This window comes from Callospermophilus lateralis, chromosome 4 (assembly GCF_048772815.1).
Source record: "Callospermophilus lateralis isolate mCalLat2 chromosome 4, mCalLat2.hap1, whole genome shotgun sequence".
NCBI classification, from domain to species: Eukaryota; Metazoa; Chordata; class Mammalia; order Rodentia; family Sciuridae; genus Callospermophilus; species Callospermophilus lateralis.
The window spans coordinates 109,149,259-109,165,548 of NC_135308.1; the positions used below are offsets into that span (position 1 = coordinate 109,149,259).

General features: G+C 32.7%; 1 protein-coding gene and 1 pseudogene across 1 annotated transcript; one reads left to right on the forward strand and one right to left on the reverse strand.

Annotated features, from left to right (window-relative positions):
* The first annotated feature begins 1,780 nt into the window (after positions 1-1,780).
* On the forward strand, positions 1,781-2,686 carry LOC143396988 (ubiquitin carboxyl-terminal hydrolase isozyme L5 pseudogene; annotated as a pseudogene).
* A 1,385-nt stretch (positions 2,687-4,071) lies between these two features.
* LOC143398492 (olfactory receptor 6C3-like) lies at positions 4,072-14,350 on the reverse strand. The gene is made up of 4 exons (XM_076855393.1): positions 14,201-14,350; positions 9,557-9,709; positions 8,958-9,009; positions 4,072-5,030 (listed from the first exon to the last, which is right to left on the reverse strand). The coding sequence occupies exons 1-4, from the start codon at positions 14,348-14,350 to the stop codon at positions 4,072-4,074; spliced, it is 1,314 nt and encodes a 437-aa protein (XP_076711508.1).
* Positions 14,351-16,290: the final 1,940 nt, after the last annotated feature.

A 16,290-nucleotide genomic window follows, 5' to 3' on the forward strand; every position in this document is an offset into this window, starting at 1 on the left:
TTATTTATGAGATGTTATTCCAGATTGTTTAACACGTAGTATTTCACAGTTTTCCTCTTTTATGCATGAACTTCAATAAAAAATTAAATCCCAATATTTTCTGGATGTAAAATGAGAAACACTTTAAATAGTTTGACATGGCCTAAAAATCTAGGTATAGTTGATATAACTTTTTTTTTTCAAATAAATCTAGGGGAATAATATACACGGACTGGTACATTGGTCAACTGAGTGGGAGATGAGTTCATTATTTATGATATGAGTTGAAGCCAGAGATAGCTATCGGGAATAGTTTTGCCACTGCTTTGAGAGCTTTGTGATCTTATTCTCATTTTATATTGAAGAAACACTGGGGTTTGTTATTTGATTTAAGTCCATGCACAAAGCAAATAGGAAAGCTGTGCAATTAATACATGTTAAATAATCTAAGTTATTATCTTTTAAATCTTTTTAATCAAGATTTATTGATTAAATTTTTTAACACAAAATATAAGATGATAAGAATGAAAACTAAAATAACAACAAAAGAAGACAAGATTTATCACAGACTTAGGACAAAAATGAGCTCACATTTACCAATTATTGTGGAATTGATCATAATTCTGATATGGTAAAAAGCACAAAATCCAACCTTCTATCATCATCAATGATAACATTGCCTGGACTATTTTTCTGCATGTGAATTTTAGAATGTTTAGAGAAGAATCACTCTTTTTTTTTTTAACAATAGCCCCCAAATCTGTAATAACATAATTAAGCATAATCTGAATAATTATAATAGAAATAATAGAAAGTTCTTTAAAATTGTGTTTCTTATCAGAAACTTCTAATACATTATTTCAAATGAAAATCACTGTATTATAAATATATAATCTAACTTGTGATATGAGAGAAGTAGACTTGTACCATAATTGCCAACTATAATCTCTGAAATATTGAATTATCAATGTCTATTTCACTTTGTTTATTCATGATAAATTACAAATAACACTACTTATTTCCTAAAGGAATTTATTTTTGTATTTCATTTTTGTAGTTGTAAATGGACAGCATGTCTTTATTTTATTTGCTTATTTTTATGTGTTGCTGAGGATCAAAACCAGTGCCTCACACATACAAGGCAAGTGCTCTGCCACTGAGCTACAGGCCCAGCGCCTCAAAGAGAATTTATAAAATAAATATTGCATATGGTTTGCTTAATACAAAATAGACAATGTGGAATAATATCACAAATGTTATTTCTTGTCCCTACTGTTAAAAACTATAAACTCATTTCTAGACTCTCACTTTCAGTTCTCCATAAACTCTTGCCAATTTATCATTCATTTTTATTAGTCATTTTTTCATGTGTAAGTTTTTATTGGTGCATATTAATTACACAGAATAATTGGTTTCATTGTGTTATTTTGTACATGCACATAACATGAGTTAATCAATTTCATTTTTCTTGAGAGGTTTTACATTTTCTGTCCTCTTTCTCACATATGTATATAATTTTTAGAGTTACTTAATATACCTAAAGAAAAATACCTCTGACTAATGGAGACTATTAATAGTACATTCCTAATAAAATTGTTGAAAGAATTAAATGTGCCCCCTAGGTTTAATTGAAAAAAAAGTCATATCAACAACTACACCCTATCTATTCTAGGTGATGTCAAAATGTTTCAAGAATTAGTCTACCTGACTAGCTCTGGGGCAGGTTTGCTGAGATATGTGGCCAGAGGCAGATGGTGCAGGAGAATGCCAGGCAGAGCAGGGCAGTGTATGGCCAGTGACAATGACCAGCAAGACTGGGCAGTGGTGCCTCATGGAAAGCAATGCTGGGGTCTTCACCAAGCTCACTGGAGCTCATTAAAGAATTTGGTTGCTAAGGGGCCCAAGTAAAAGAAATATGGAGTTTAGAGCCTGAGAATTTTGAAAAATTAAAGCAGTTCATAGTTTAACTTTCCTTTCAAGTGCCAGCCAGAAGAACCAGCAGGTTCAGTATGCCAGACTTAATATGGTATATTTTACAAAGCAGATAATTAACGATGCATGTGTTACTCAAGGCATTGAACATGTGTATTGAACCATACCCATCAATGTGTCTATTTAGGAGAGACATTATCGGAGTTTAAAATTTTTTCACCAAGATTTGATGAAGCTATGAAGGGTTTGGCCCTGAACAATTCGGATGTGATTCAACAGATACACCACAATTTTGCCAGACAGCAAATGTTTGAATTTGATGCAAAGACATCTGCCAAAGAAGAAGATGTTTTTCATTTTGTCATTATGTTATTTTTAATGGAAGACTGTAAGAATTAAATGGATTAAGAGAAGGACCTATTTACTTAGGTGTGTGCAATCAATATGACAGGATCAGCACAGTATAGCCAGCCATAGAAAAAAAGAATACATAAGTACAGTGAAGGTGATGGCCATGTGTCCAGACAGAAAAATAACATATAAGCAGAAGATAGCAGAGTTACAAAGACAACTTGTAAAGATACAGATCACGGTAGTAATATGTTAAGTCCTATTCTATCAGAAGTTGCCCAAAATCAGATGCTTATAAGAAGAAGTACAAGATTAAAAGACACAAGATTGAAAATATTAGAAGGAAGCATAATTATCAGCTAATACCTCTGTAGAAAAGGCAAAAGGAAAACAAAATTCAAAGAAAGCTCAGGAAACCAAATGAAGAGGATGCTTTGGGACGTCTACACATTTCTGCTTCTGTACTTATTTTTATGACACTGTTAAGTATAAGAAAACTTTGAGCAACATCCTAATTGACTCAGTGCACATTGGGCAACAGTACCAGTCTGACTTATCTTTAATGCATGATTAATAAGCTTGTTCCTTATCTGCATCATGTGCATGCAGTGCATATTAAATAAAAGTGATACATTCATTTTTTTATCTGACAACTTGATTTTTAACACAGGTGTCAAAGCAATCAAACAGGGAAGGAAAGTCTTCAGTAAATGGAGGCAGACTAGTGGAGCTTAATATCCACTTGGAAAAAAATGAATCACGAGCCCCCTACCTCACAAAAATGAAGTTGAGTTGAATCATAGATATAAATGTATTTGCTAAAAAATATGAAAATTTTTTTTCAAGACAACATTGGTGAATATCTTTGTGACTTGGGAGTAGCCAAAGGTTTCTCAGGTCATAGAACGCATTAACCATAAAAGATCCAGAATTAGGGTTCATCAAAAAATTTAAAACCTGTCATTAAAAGACACCTTAGCAAGAGTAGCTTGTATAGAATGACATCTTTAAACAAGCTTTATAAATTTAGGTTAATAAGTATACGGATTTTATTCCTTAGATTTAATAATTTTTTTTTTTAGTTTTCAGTGGACACAACATCTTTATTTTATTTTTATGTGGTGCTGAGGATTGAACCCAGTACCGCCCCATGCATGCCAGGCAAACGCACTACCGCTTGAGCCACATCCCCAGCCCAAGATTTAATTCTTATACAGTCCATGATAGAATTTTTCATAGTTTAACATGGTTGATCTGCTTCTTCTATCATGATTGCCAATGTATTGTGACATCATAGTTTTTTTTTCTGCTTGTGAATAAAAATGTATGAATTGTTTAAAAAACAAAAAAGAATTTGCCTACTGTATAATAATACTGAAAAACTTTATTTTATCTCTGCTTTCCTTTTCTTACTATTTCTTCTCATTATTGTCATAATTATTTTTATTATTAACACTCACATTTAATACTAGGTAAGAATGAAAATTTCTAAATTCTACATCTATCCTGATCCACTTGCTATCAAACTAAATGCCCTTTATCTATTCCAAAGCAAACCACTCCTATTTAAAATCATAGTCATTAATCCAGATATTCACATTTGCCCAAATACATTTGAATAAAATATTTGAAATATTAGAAAGTTCTGAAGCAATATTTAGAATTATCAAATTTATTAAGAAGAGAAATTTTAACAAAGACATGGGAGGGAAAAAAAACAACCACCATAAGTGAAGGAAAGTTTTGAGAGGTTATGCCTAACAGAAAAACATTAACAAGAAATTTATTTTTCTATCATTATTAATACTTTCATTTACCAGAGAGAAGCATCACTTTCTGGATGGTGTCCTTAAAGGCTTGCTTTACTTGCTGATTCCTCAGAGTGTATATAAATGGATTCATCATGGGAGCAACAGAGGTATTGAGAATAGCAACTCCTTTGGTCAATGATGCTCTTTCTTTTGCAGAAGGATTAGCATACATGAATATGCAACTTCCGTAAGAGATGGAAATGACAATCATGTGAGAGGAGCATGTAGAAAATGCCTTTTTTCTTTGACTGGCAGAAGGGAGTTTCAAAATTGTCCTCATGATGAACATGTAGGATAGAATTATTAATGCCAAAGTGAAAAGCAGAATCACTATTGCAGAATAAAATCCAATCACTTCTAGGAGCCATGTGTCTGAGCAGGATAATTGCAATAGGGGGAAATAGTCACAAGCAAAGTGATCAATGACATTGGAGCCACAATAATCTAACTGGAGAAAAAGAATAACTGGTGGGAAGATGTTTAGGAATCCTGCCAGCCAAGCACAAAAGACAAGCAATATGCAGACTCTCTTGTTCATGATGGTGGTATAATGCAGGGGTTTGCAGATGGCTACATAGCGATCATAGGACATGGCTGTTAGAAGGTAAAATTCAGTTATACCCATGAAGATGAAGAAAAATAACTGAGCTGTGCAATTATTATATGAAATTGTTTTGTCCTTAGTAATAATTGTGCCCAGGAATCTAGGGATACAGACAGTTGTAAAGGTGATTTCTAATACAGAGAAGTTCCTGAGGAAGAAATACATAGGAGTCTGTAGATGGGAGTCCACCAAGGTGAGAGTGATGATTGTCATATTTCCAGTGACACTCAATATATATGTGATAATTAAAAAGAGAAAAATCACAACCTGAAGCTCTGGGTCATCTGATAGCCCTAGTAGAATGAATTCTGTGGGTACAGTGTGGTTTTTCGTTGTCAATCCTTTTTCCACCCCTTTAGAACATAAAATGTATGTTCCCCTATAATGTAAAAATATTAGCATGAGATTGAAGATAGGGCAAAACACTTTACAAAGATTCATAAAGATGAGTTTTATGTAAAATAAAATAAAACTTTGTATTCATCAGTAACCCCCTCCCATTTCTATTGCATCTTGCATCAAAATAACTTGTATTACCAGAAGTTAAATATTGGTCCTCTTCATTGAAAATATACTGTTACCAGACATGGGTAAAAGGTTACAATTATAATATTTAAATAGAAGCTATTTCTTCCAGTATTTCTTTAAAATTAATTTTCTATTTATTTATAAAGATATTTACTTTGTAAAACACATGAATATATTGTAATACATGAATATATTTTCCTTTCCTCAATATTACAAAACTAATCTATAATACAGCATAATAAAATAAGAGTTTGAAAATCTTCAATGCTTATTTAGGCTTACCTTCAGGTGTTATATTTTGAGTAACTCAGTCCCATGTAGTTTGGGCAACTTTCACAGGTTTAACAACCAGTCACTGTAAAAATCATCTCACATTAGAAAATACATGTTTATTCATGGAAATGTGTTAGCATCCTCTCCTAAATTTCATACTTCAAGGTGTGGCTAATGCAATTACTTTCCTTTCCTCATTTACTTTTCTAGTAAAAGGACCAAAACAAATCATTGTCTAGAAATTTTTAATTCATAAAATGCATGATTCAATCATTTTTACAATATTGCTGTAGTAAATGAACAATTGGATGATCAAAATAACATTTACTGGGGAGAATATATTCTTTCAGATAGAGAATGCCCTGTTTAAATATTATTTCCATCACAGAATAACATGCAACCATAGGGATAAATAGCAAAAGAAAAAGAAAAAAAAATCCACACATTTCTGTGTTCTTGTCTTGGGACCCCATTGATGGTATTACCAGTAATAAATAACAAGTAATTTTGTTATTCTCTAACATAATACATAGTACATTTAATTTATACATTTCAAAATATAATTATAGATTTAGAACACTTTTAATATTGAATATTAAATAATTGAAGAATAACAAGTTTACTTTCTAGTATTTCTTGATGATCAAGTCTGAAATTCTACTACTTGGGTTTCTTAAATAGTCATATTTCACATCTGGCCAAATGATTCAGCAATATATTTGATTTCCTTTGTACTCTCAAAACAAATGTGGTGATTTAACCTTTTCATGGATCTCTGAAATTTTGTTCACTTTAATTAGAGACCAGTCGTATTTGACCAACAAGAAAATTAATTCTTTTTACAGTAAACTTGTTGGAACATTTTATATTACAATCAATCATACTTTTCTCTGTCTCACAAGATCCATGTGTAAACAGAGTTAAGTTTACATTAACTAAAGTACTCTTCCATTTGTCCGTTCCATACAATACAAAATACTTTAAAAAACTTTTTTCTGCATTTACACAAACGTTTTAAATAAATATTTTGCAAACCTATAATCCTCATGCATATAACATTTTCCTTAGGCTTCAGAGAATGCTACATTTTCCTGCAAATGCTGATTTGAACAATATAAAATAAGAACTATTTCAATCTATGTATGATATAGAAGTGGAGTTGTGTTATATTTATCTGTCTCTTATTACCTTGGGAATTCATTAAGCAAACAAAGAATGCCAAGAAGGGTCATCATTAAAAAAAGATTAATTATTGACATTGGTCTTTTTTATTAATATTAAAAGAAAATATAAAATGTATTGATGTTAAAAACGCAAGTATATAAATAACATGTGATATTGGGTGTATAAAAGTTGGATTTAGAATTTGATTCTCCTATGATTGTTTGAATTCATTTAAAAAAATTTAGTTGTAGTTGGACACAATACCTTTATTTTATTCATTTATTTTTATGTGGTGCAGAGGATCAAACCCAGGGTCTTGCACATGCAAGACCAGCACTCTACCACTGAGCCACAACCCCAGCCCTGAATTCATATTTTTTACTTTGAGAAATTCTAGATCTATCTTCAGGAATGTTAGCATATTTGTGTCTCTTGAATTTTGGCAATTCAGTCAAATCTTCTTTACAATAACACAGGGAGATGGTAGAAAACGCTACTTAAAAGTCTTCCGAAATGACCTGTGTTAAGGATCTCTGATGAGTTTTATCCCTCTATCATCATTTACATTTAGGGAGAGACTTCCTATGCCTATAACTAATGTCATAACAATATTTGCTAAAAGTTGCATTTACTCCCCTTCATTGTATTGTATACTTTCATTGAACTATTGCTTATAGTTTTACACATGACATTCTCTTACTGCAAGAATAGTTATGAAGCAAGAAAACAAATATTTAGAAATCTGGTATTAAATATTTAAAATTATGTATTAAAATTGTTCTGCATTGAGAGATATAAATTTATAACTAGAAAAGTATAATACTCATACATCATACATAAGTTTATATATAATATACATTTTCTATTTAGCAATTTCCTCTTATTTTTTTCATATATAACAAGTATGCAAAGCATGTGTTTATTAAATTTCAGAAGTGCAACCGCTGATGGATTGGAAAATGAGATGATCTGAAAGTGGGACAGAGGAGAGAAGAGAGGGAAAGATGAGTAAACCACTAGTTAACTCAGAAAAATACAATGGTGTTGAGTTGTGTTGAATTTATGGTTGATACACATTTTGAAAGGCATTGAAATGACTGATTCAACATATTTATGTATAAATAATAAAAACTATTTCCTATCTATGAAAGCTGCATTCCATGGCCTCTGTTTTTAAATACAAATAGGAATAATTTTCCTATTTTTCTCCCTAAATCCTTTAACAGTAATAAATATAGCAATCATTGTTTGAGATTCATTGATTATCAGGTATTGACCAAATATTTTACTTATCTATTTTTTTCTAAACAGAACAAAAACCATATGAGGCAACATACATTCATATAAATGCTTGAGAAAGAAAGTGGTTAAGAAGTTAGTTAAGTATCTAATCCCCATCATTTGCGTATTTGTCAGCAGTGTAACCTATTGATAGTTTTAGAGGACAAATAAGACAAATCTCGTATCAGACAAAACATAGCATTTTATGTAAATATCCTATTATATATGCTTCTTTAAAATCTTTTCTCAAAATCTTAAATAATGAATGGCCTTCTATGGGGACAAGTGCATGGAGTACTGCATTCATGGCAAATATTAAGGGCCCCTAAGTGGCTAACCACTCCCCTCATGCTAGGCATGTGAGCAGCAAACTGCTTACCCAGTAGGCACAGCCTTGGTTGTGAGGCCACATGTTGCAGTCCCTGTGCTTGCTCCAAGGCCCAGTCCTCAATCGGTTGCTGCAAGGACAGTTAGCAAGAAATTATATTGGTGGCTGCCTGTAATCGGCTTAGCTACTGCCTGAGTAAATATACATGGTAACTGTGCGATAAAATCAGACCTGCTTCCTGCTTGGTCTCCAGAGGTCTTGATTGGTAACTCCACAGCCACATTCTCCTCTACCCTGTTCTGTGGATCTCCTTGCTGGATGAAAGAGAGCCCACGCAGTCTGACTCTCTTTTTCCATAATCACTTGCTCCTTTTTATTTCCTATCTTTATTTCATTATTTTTAGTTTCTATCAGTACTATAGTTTTTCTCCTGACCTCCTAATATTTCATTTTTAATTTTGACTGATCTGTTACACATACTTCCAAAAACAATATAGGACTCTTGCTTTTTAAAAAATATGCCCACTTATCCTCAAGTTGCTCTGGGAATGAATTGTCACTATGTTTTAAACCAATTAAACATAGTTCAGCTACCAGGTCCTGCACTTCTTTGAAAGGGGAGTGGAATTTTGTGACTGGCAGAGCTATATGGTGGAACAGGACTCTCTATCCACCATTGCTTTATAATTTGTACAACTATACTCACATGCAATCAGTTTCAGAACAGCGAAGGCAATCGGGTAAAACATCAACAGAAACTGGTTGTAGTATAAGAATAAAAATTGACACATCAAAGACGATATGATGGATGGTTTTGTATAATCTTTTTCACCTCTCTCTAACCCTAGGCAGCTCAGTGTGGAGAGTGAATCCATCTGAATGGGGGAAGGAGAGATAAATGAGTGTAGAAATTGGCCTTAGCAATCATCAGCTGGCAGCTGGAAGTTTGCTGGCAGCTGGAAGTTTGCTGGGGCCCCTTTGACTGTGGCTCTCAACAATGTGATTTAAATGGTTTAATTGAAATTGGGTAAACAGCTGTTGAGGATTGTTTTAATATGTGAACAAAAAAGGAGGTTAACAGATCTGTTTGTTTACTTTCACCTTTCTTTTTCATTATATCTAATTCTATTCAGGATAAAAAAAAAAAAAAAGAAAGAAAGAAATTGGCCTTAGGCCCCAATTCCAGACCTACCACAATAAACACAGCACCAGGTAGACTATTGACTTAAGATTGTACCCATGGACTAAACTTCTAGATTCACCCTGGCACAAGAGAAAGCACAAATCCTTTGGGGATTTACTCACTTTCTGGTTCTCAAAACTACCAGTCAACAGCTGTGGACTTGGGTTTTGGACAAATCTCTTGGATGAAAGACCATAGCAGTTGTAGACTTCAGGTTGCCCCAGCACTGCACCAGGTTCAATGGCCACACATTTACATTCCAATGTTGAGCTACTCTTTGCAGTCCAAGATTATAAGGCCAAAGAGTTATAGCCCACATTGACAGCTGTGGCAACCCTGTGGCAATGGTTGCAGTATTTATGGGCTTAGGGATCATGCCAGATATCTACCCAGAATCTCTGAATCAGGTTACCTTTAAAAGACGTTCCTTAACAAAGTGAGACTGAAAAGACTGAAAAAACATGTATACATTTTCAACAAGTAGACATCAATGCATGACCACAAGAATTAAGAACAATTGAGGAAGCATGATGTCACCAAGTAAACAAAATAAGGAATCAATGACTGGTTCTAAAGACAGATACGTAGAAACTACTTAACAAAGAATTCAAAATAGCTGTTTTGAGGAAGCTCTCAGTGAACTTCAAAAAATACAGAGAAACAATTCAGAAATGTATTCGATAAATTTAATACAGAGATTGAAATAACAGGAAAAATCAAATAAATATTGAAAATACAATGAAAAATGGAATTCTGGGCATTAATTACAGAATTGATCAAAAAGTGAGAATCTATATTCAATTAATTACATTTAAGAGAAAAAATGTTAGGGGAAGAAACCAAAAATAATTTTAAAAGTTCATAGAATTTATGGAACAGTGACAAACATGAAGAAATGTACAAGTCATTAGCATTCAAGAGGGAGAGAATGATAAATTGGTAGGAAGATTATTTCAGAAAATGATAGCAGAAAACTTTACAAACATGTGAAATTATATGAATATCTGGGGATGGGGGCAAAGGTCCCCAATAAGGATCATTCAAATAAGATTACCTCAGGACATATTGTATTCAAGCCATTGAAGATGGAAAATAAAGAGAGGATCTTGAAAGCAGCAAGACAAGAGAAACAAATAATATATAAGGGACATTGAGTATACCTACAGAAGACTTCTCAGCTGAAATCTTAGAAGGTGGGGGTGGGATTATGAATTCAAAGAACTGAAACATAGCAAAACAACAACAGCGACAAAAAACTTTGCCAAACAGTAATGTTGTATCCGGCAAAGTTGTCTTTCAGAAATGAAGGCAAGATTAAGTTTTCCAGAAAACTAAAAATTTTCATGTGTTTTATTTTATTTTTAAAATTAAATAAATTTTAAACATACATAAAATATAAACATTATACATGATAATAAAGTACCATGGAATTGTTCAATATTTAAATTGGGTTAAACAAAAATTATCTTCTTTCACTAGTATCATTCTTCATGATGAAAACATTCAAAATATTCTGCTCTAATTTTCTGATATACACAGTCCATTATTATTATTTTCAGTTACCCTACTGTGCTATATATAGCACATCAGAACTTTTGGCTCCTAATTAACTATAACTTAGTACACCTTGGTCAACATTTCCCTGTTGTTCCTACCATCCCCATTCTTTCTTTCCTCTGTTAATATCATTTAACACACCTTCTAAGAAATAAACATTATGTGTGTGTGTGTGTGTGTGTGTGTGTGTGTGTATTTCATATATGAGTGACATAATGAATTACTTGACTCTATGCCTTCTTTCTTTATTTTTTAATTTATTCTAATTTGTTATATATGACAGCAGAATGCATTTAAATTCATAATACAAATATACAGCATAATTTTTCATATCACTGGTTATACACAACATAAATTCACATTTGTGTCTTCACACATGCACTTAGAGGGATGATCTCCATCTCATTCCACTGCCTTTCCTATCACCATGCCCCCTTCCTTTTTCTCCCTCCCCAGTGCTCTATCTAGAGTTTGTCTATTCCTCCCATGCTGCACCTCTAATTCCCATTATGAATAAGCATGCTTATATCAGAGAAAGCATTTGGCATTTGGATTTTTGGAATTGGCTTACTTCACTTAGTATTACATTCTCCAACTCCATCCATTTACCTACAAATGCCATGATTTTATTCTCTTTTAGTGCTGACTAATATTCCATTGTGTATATGTACCACATTTTCTTTACCCATTCATCTACTGAAGGGCATCTAGGTTGGTTCCACAGTTTAGCTATTGTGATTTGTGCTGCTATAAACATTGATATGGGTGTGTCCCTGTAGTATGCTGTTTTTAAGTCCTTTGCATATAAACCAAGGAGTGAGAGAGCTGCATCAAATGGTGGTTCCATTCCAGTTTTCCAAGGAATCTTCATACTGCTTTCCATATTGGTTGCACCAATTTGCAGTCCCATCAGTGGTGTATGAGTGTGCCTTTTTCCCCACATCCTTACCGGTAATCTTAATAGATGCCATTCTGACTGGAATGAGATAAAATCTTAGAGTAGTTTTGATTTGCATTTCTCTGATTGCTAGAGATGTTGAACATTTTTTCATATATTTGTTGATTGATTGTATATCTTCTTCTGAGAAGCATATGTTCAGTTCCTGGGCCCATTTATTGATTGGATTATTTGGGGTTTTGAGTTTCTACCTTCTTTATTTATTTTTTTAATTTATTCTAATTTGTTAGAATTAGAATTTGTATATCCTAGAGATTAGTGCTGTATCTGCTGTGGATATGGTAAAAATTTGTTCCCAAATTGTAGGTTCTCTATTAACCACACTGATTTTTTTCTATTGCTGAGAAGAATCTTTTTAGTTAAAATCCATCCCATTTATTCACTCTTGTGCTATAGGGGTCTTATTAAGGAAGTCGGGGCCTACTCTGACATGATGGAGATTTGGGCCTACTTTTTCTTTTATAAGGCTCAGTGTCTCCTGTTTAATTCCTAGGTCCTTGATCCACTTTGAGTTGAATTTTGTGCATGGTGAGAGATAGGGGTTTAATTTTATTTTGTTGCATATGGATTTCCACTTTTGCCAGTGTCATTTGTTGAAGAGACTATCTTTTCTCCACTATATGCTTTTGGCACCTTGTCTAATATAAGATAACTGTAATTATGTGGGTTTGTCTCTGTGTACTCTGTACCATTGGTCTACAAGTCTATTTTGGTGCCAATGCCATGCTATTTTAGTTACTATTGCTCTGTAGTATAGTTTAAGGTCTTGTATAGTGATGACACCTGCTTCATTCTTCTTGATAAGGATTGCTTTAGCTCTTCTGGGTCTCTTATTTTTCCAGATGAATTTCTTGATGGATTTTTCTATTTCTATGAGAAATATCCTTGGAATTTTGATTGCAATTGCATTAAATCTGTTTAGTGCTTTTGGTAGTATGGTCATTTTGACAATATTAATTCTGCCTATTCAAGAAAAAGGGATATCTTTTCATCTTCAATTATTATCTACAATATAAATAGTAGGTTTGCAAAAGGGTTTACAGTTTCTGATATTGGACAAAGAACTGTAATGTAATGTAGGATGAAATGTTGAGGGGGTATCTAAATAAAATACTAAATAGAGCTGGGGATGTGGCTCAGTGGTTGAGTGTCCCTGAGTTCATGTACCAGTCCCCAGAGAGAGAGAGAGAGAGAGAAAGAGAGAATGTTAGTTATAAGTGACATGTCTATTTATTGGAGGCTGTGAGATTATATATATATATTTTTGTTTGTTTGTTTGTTTACTTGTTATCCATATCATGGCTATTATCCTGGTACAATAAATAAAATAACAATTATTCTATCTTACTTATTGGTAAAATTATGTAAATTATTAATGTTATAAGGAAACTATTATTTATTTCTCAATATGTTTCTACATATGTACAATATAGAGGCTGGGATTGTAGAACAGTAGTAGAGCACTTGTTCAGCACACGTGAGGCACTGGGTTTGATCATCAGAATATAAATAAATGAATAAATAAATACATAAATGTAGTGTATCCATCTATGCATAAAATAATCTAATAAAAATGTACAATATGTTTCTCATAGAGACATAAAACTTATAAAATTACATTGTGATCGCCTATTTACTTATTTTTTTCCTCTCTTGATTAGGTCTGCATAAGAGCAAGAACAAAATTGTTCAATTGCTGAATCATTTTTTAGTGGACATATTTTTGAATAAATAAATGTAATACATATGTGAAATTCCTTGGAAATATTTAATTCAAAAAGCTACTGGAAACATTAACTTCAAAGCCATGTGTTCACCTAAAAATCATAAAAATTCCTAAAGATTGAATTTCTCAGAGAGACATTACGATTTTAATTTCTTGTATTTGAATCCTTTGATTTCCAGATTTTAGCAGACAGTTGGAATGTAAGGACTAAGAATTAAAACTATTTACCATATCATAGAGTGTGTTTTAAGTAAATACATACCATTTCAAGAAAATGCTGTACTGGAAAATTTAGGCATACTTTTAAATAACTTGTTAACAATATGTTGGATATACTTTGGTTGTGGAAGTAGAGGAAATGGATCAGGAAAATCTCAAATTAAGTATAATGTGGCATTTAAAAAAATAGAGGACAAGAATACTTAATAAAGATATTTATGAATTTCAATATTTTATCAAGTTGCTTTTTATAGTGTCATTTGTATTTGAATAAAGTTTCATTCATTTATTTGTAGAATACCTTACCCTGTGGACCACATCCTTGAAGGCTTGCTTTACTTGCTGGTTCCTCAGGGTGTAGATGAAAGGGTTCAGCATGGGGGCAACAGAGGTGTTGAGAATAGCTACTCCTTTAGTCAGTGATGCCTTTTCTTTGGCAGACGGATTAGCATACATGAATATACAACTTCCATAAGAAATAGAAATGTCAATCATGTGAGAGGAACAGGTGGAGAAAGCCTTTTTTCTCTTACTGGCAGATAAAATTCTCAAAATTGTCCTAAAAATGTACATGTAAGATAAAACCACTAAGATAGTGAATAGCAAAGTGAATAGCAAAGTAACCAGTGCAAAGTAGAAACCAATGACTTCTAGGAGCCATGTATCTCAGCAGTACAGTTGTAAGAGAGGAAAATAATCACATGCATGATCAGTGACATTGGAAGCACAGTAATCCAGCTGGAGCAGAAGCATCAGGGGTGGGAAAATGGTCAGAAACCCACCCGCCCAGGCACACAGCATAAGAAGGGTGCAGAGTTTCCTGCTCATAATGGTTGTGTAATGAATGGGCTTGCAGAAGGCAACACAGTGGTAATAGGACGTAGCAGTGAGAACCTTCCCCATGAAGACAAAAAGAGTTGACCTGCACAGTTGTTATAGGAAATGGTCTTATCCTGGGTGACAGTAGTGCTTAGAAACTTAGGGATACGTATGTACAGTTGTAAATGGGATTTCTGAAAAAGAGAAGTTTGGGAGAAAGAAATATATAGAAGCCTATACATAGGAGTCCACCAAGGTTAGAGTGATGATAGTCAGATTCCCAGGGACACTTAATACGTACACGAGAAATAAAACCAGGAAAATCACAATCTGAAGTTCAAGATCATCAGAAAGGTCTAGTAGCACAAATTCTGTGATCACAGAGGGTTCATCTCTCTCTCTCTTTCTCTTTTTCCTTGTCGCTTGGTCTCCCCTTTTTTTCTCTTTTAAAGATATTGGGTGTAAAAAAGAATTAAAGAGAGAAGAAAGATATAATTTATTATGAACAACATAGTCTTTATTGATAAAATTCTAAAATATTTTCCCTAATCTCTAACAATTTTATCTACATTACTCTCTTTGTATTATTTTTTATTACATATTTATAAGTCCAGTTTCTTTGCTTCTGGTTCTTTTATTTTAAATCTAGCAGCAGTATTTAGGGAATTTTTATACAGTAAGCCACATCATTGAGAGATGGCAAATAAAATCAATAATTTAAAAATTATTACTGGGGCAAATTTATGCAAAATATTATCATTTTTGTTGAAATAATCACATGAATCATGCATTTTTCTTTTCCCATGGTGAATACATTAGATCATACTACAACCTAAAAACAAAAATAGATTATCTTGATTTTATCAAAAGGCAAGAGTAAAAATTTGAAGACTAAAATGACAACCCATTACTCCTTTTTATGATATAAGAAATCAACTAATAATTCTGTTAAAATATGAAATACATTTTAAAAACATAAATTATTTGATCTAATTATTTATTTTATTTTTAGTATTACTGTTTTGGAGTAATTATCAAGATAACATAAGAACATTCTATACATTTTATGTATATATACATTTACTATAAGATAAATAATGTGATTATTTTATGTAGTAACCAGGTAATATGTTTACTTATTGATTTATTTTATAATTATATTAAAATCTTTAATGTTTGATGTCTTTGATAATCTTTTTACAAAAAATACATAATTTTTAGATAATTTTATATATATATTATATATAATATATATATGTGTGTGTGTGTGTGTATGTGTGTGTGCACACACATACACACACACATACACACACACACACACACACATACACACGTGTATGGGCTCTCTCTCACCCAGCGAGGAAGGAGGTCCATAGAACAGGGTAGAAGAGGGTGTGGCTGTAGAGTCATGATTCAAGACCTCCAGAGTGGAAGGAAGTCTGATTTTATTGCATAGTTACCATGTATATATACTCAGGCAGTAGCTAAGCAGATTACAGACAGCCACCAATACAATTTCTTGATAACTGTCCTTGCAGCAAACATTTGAGGAGCAGGTCATGGAGCAAGAACTGGAG

Excerpts from the sequence above, each read along its gene's own strand:
- LOC143398492 (XM_076855393.1), bottom strand. The coding sequence starts at position 14,350 with ATGTATGCTAATCCGTCTGCCAAAGAAAAGGCATCACTGACTAAAGGA. Across the intron at positions 9,710-14,200 it reads TCAAGGATGTGGTCCACAGG|AGTAGCTCAACATTGGAATG; the intron begins GTAAGGTATTCT and ends TGGACTGCAAAG. Across the intron at positions 5,031-8,957 it reads TGTTCTGAAACTGATTGCAT|GGGTGGAAAAAGGATTGACA; the intron begins GTGAGTATAGTT and ends TATGTTCTAAAG.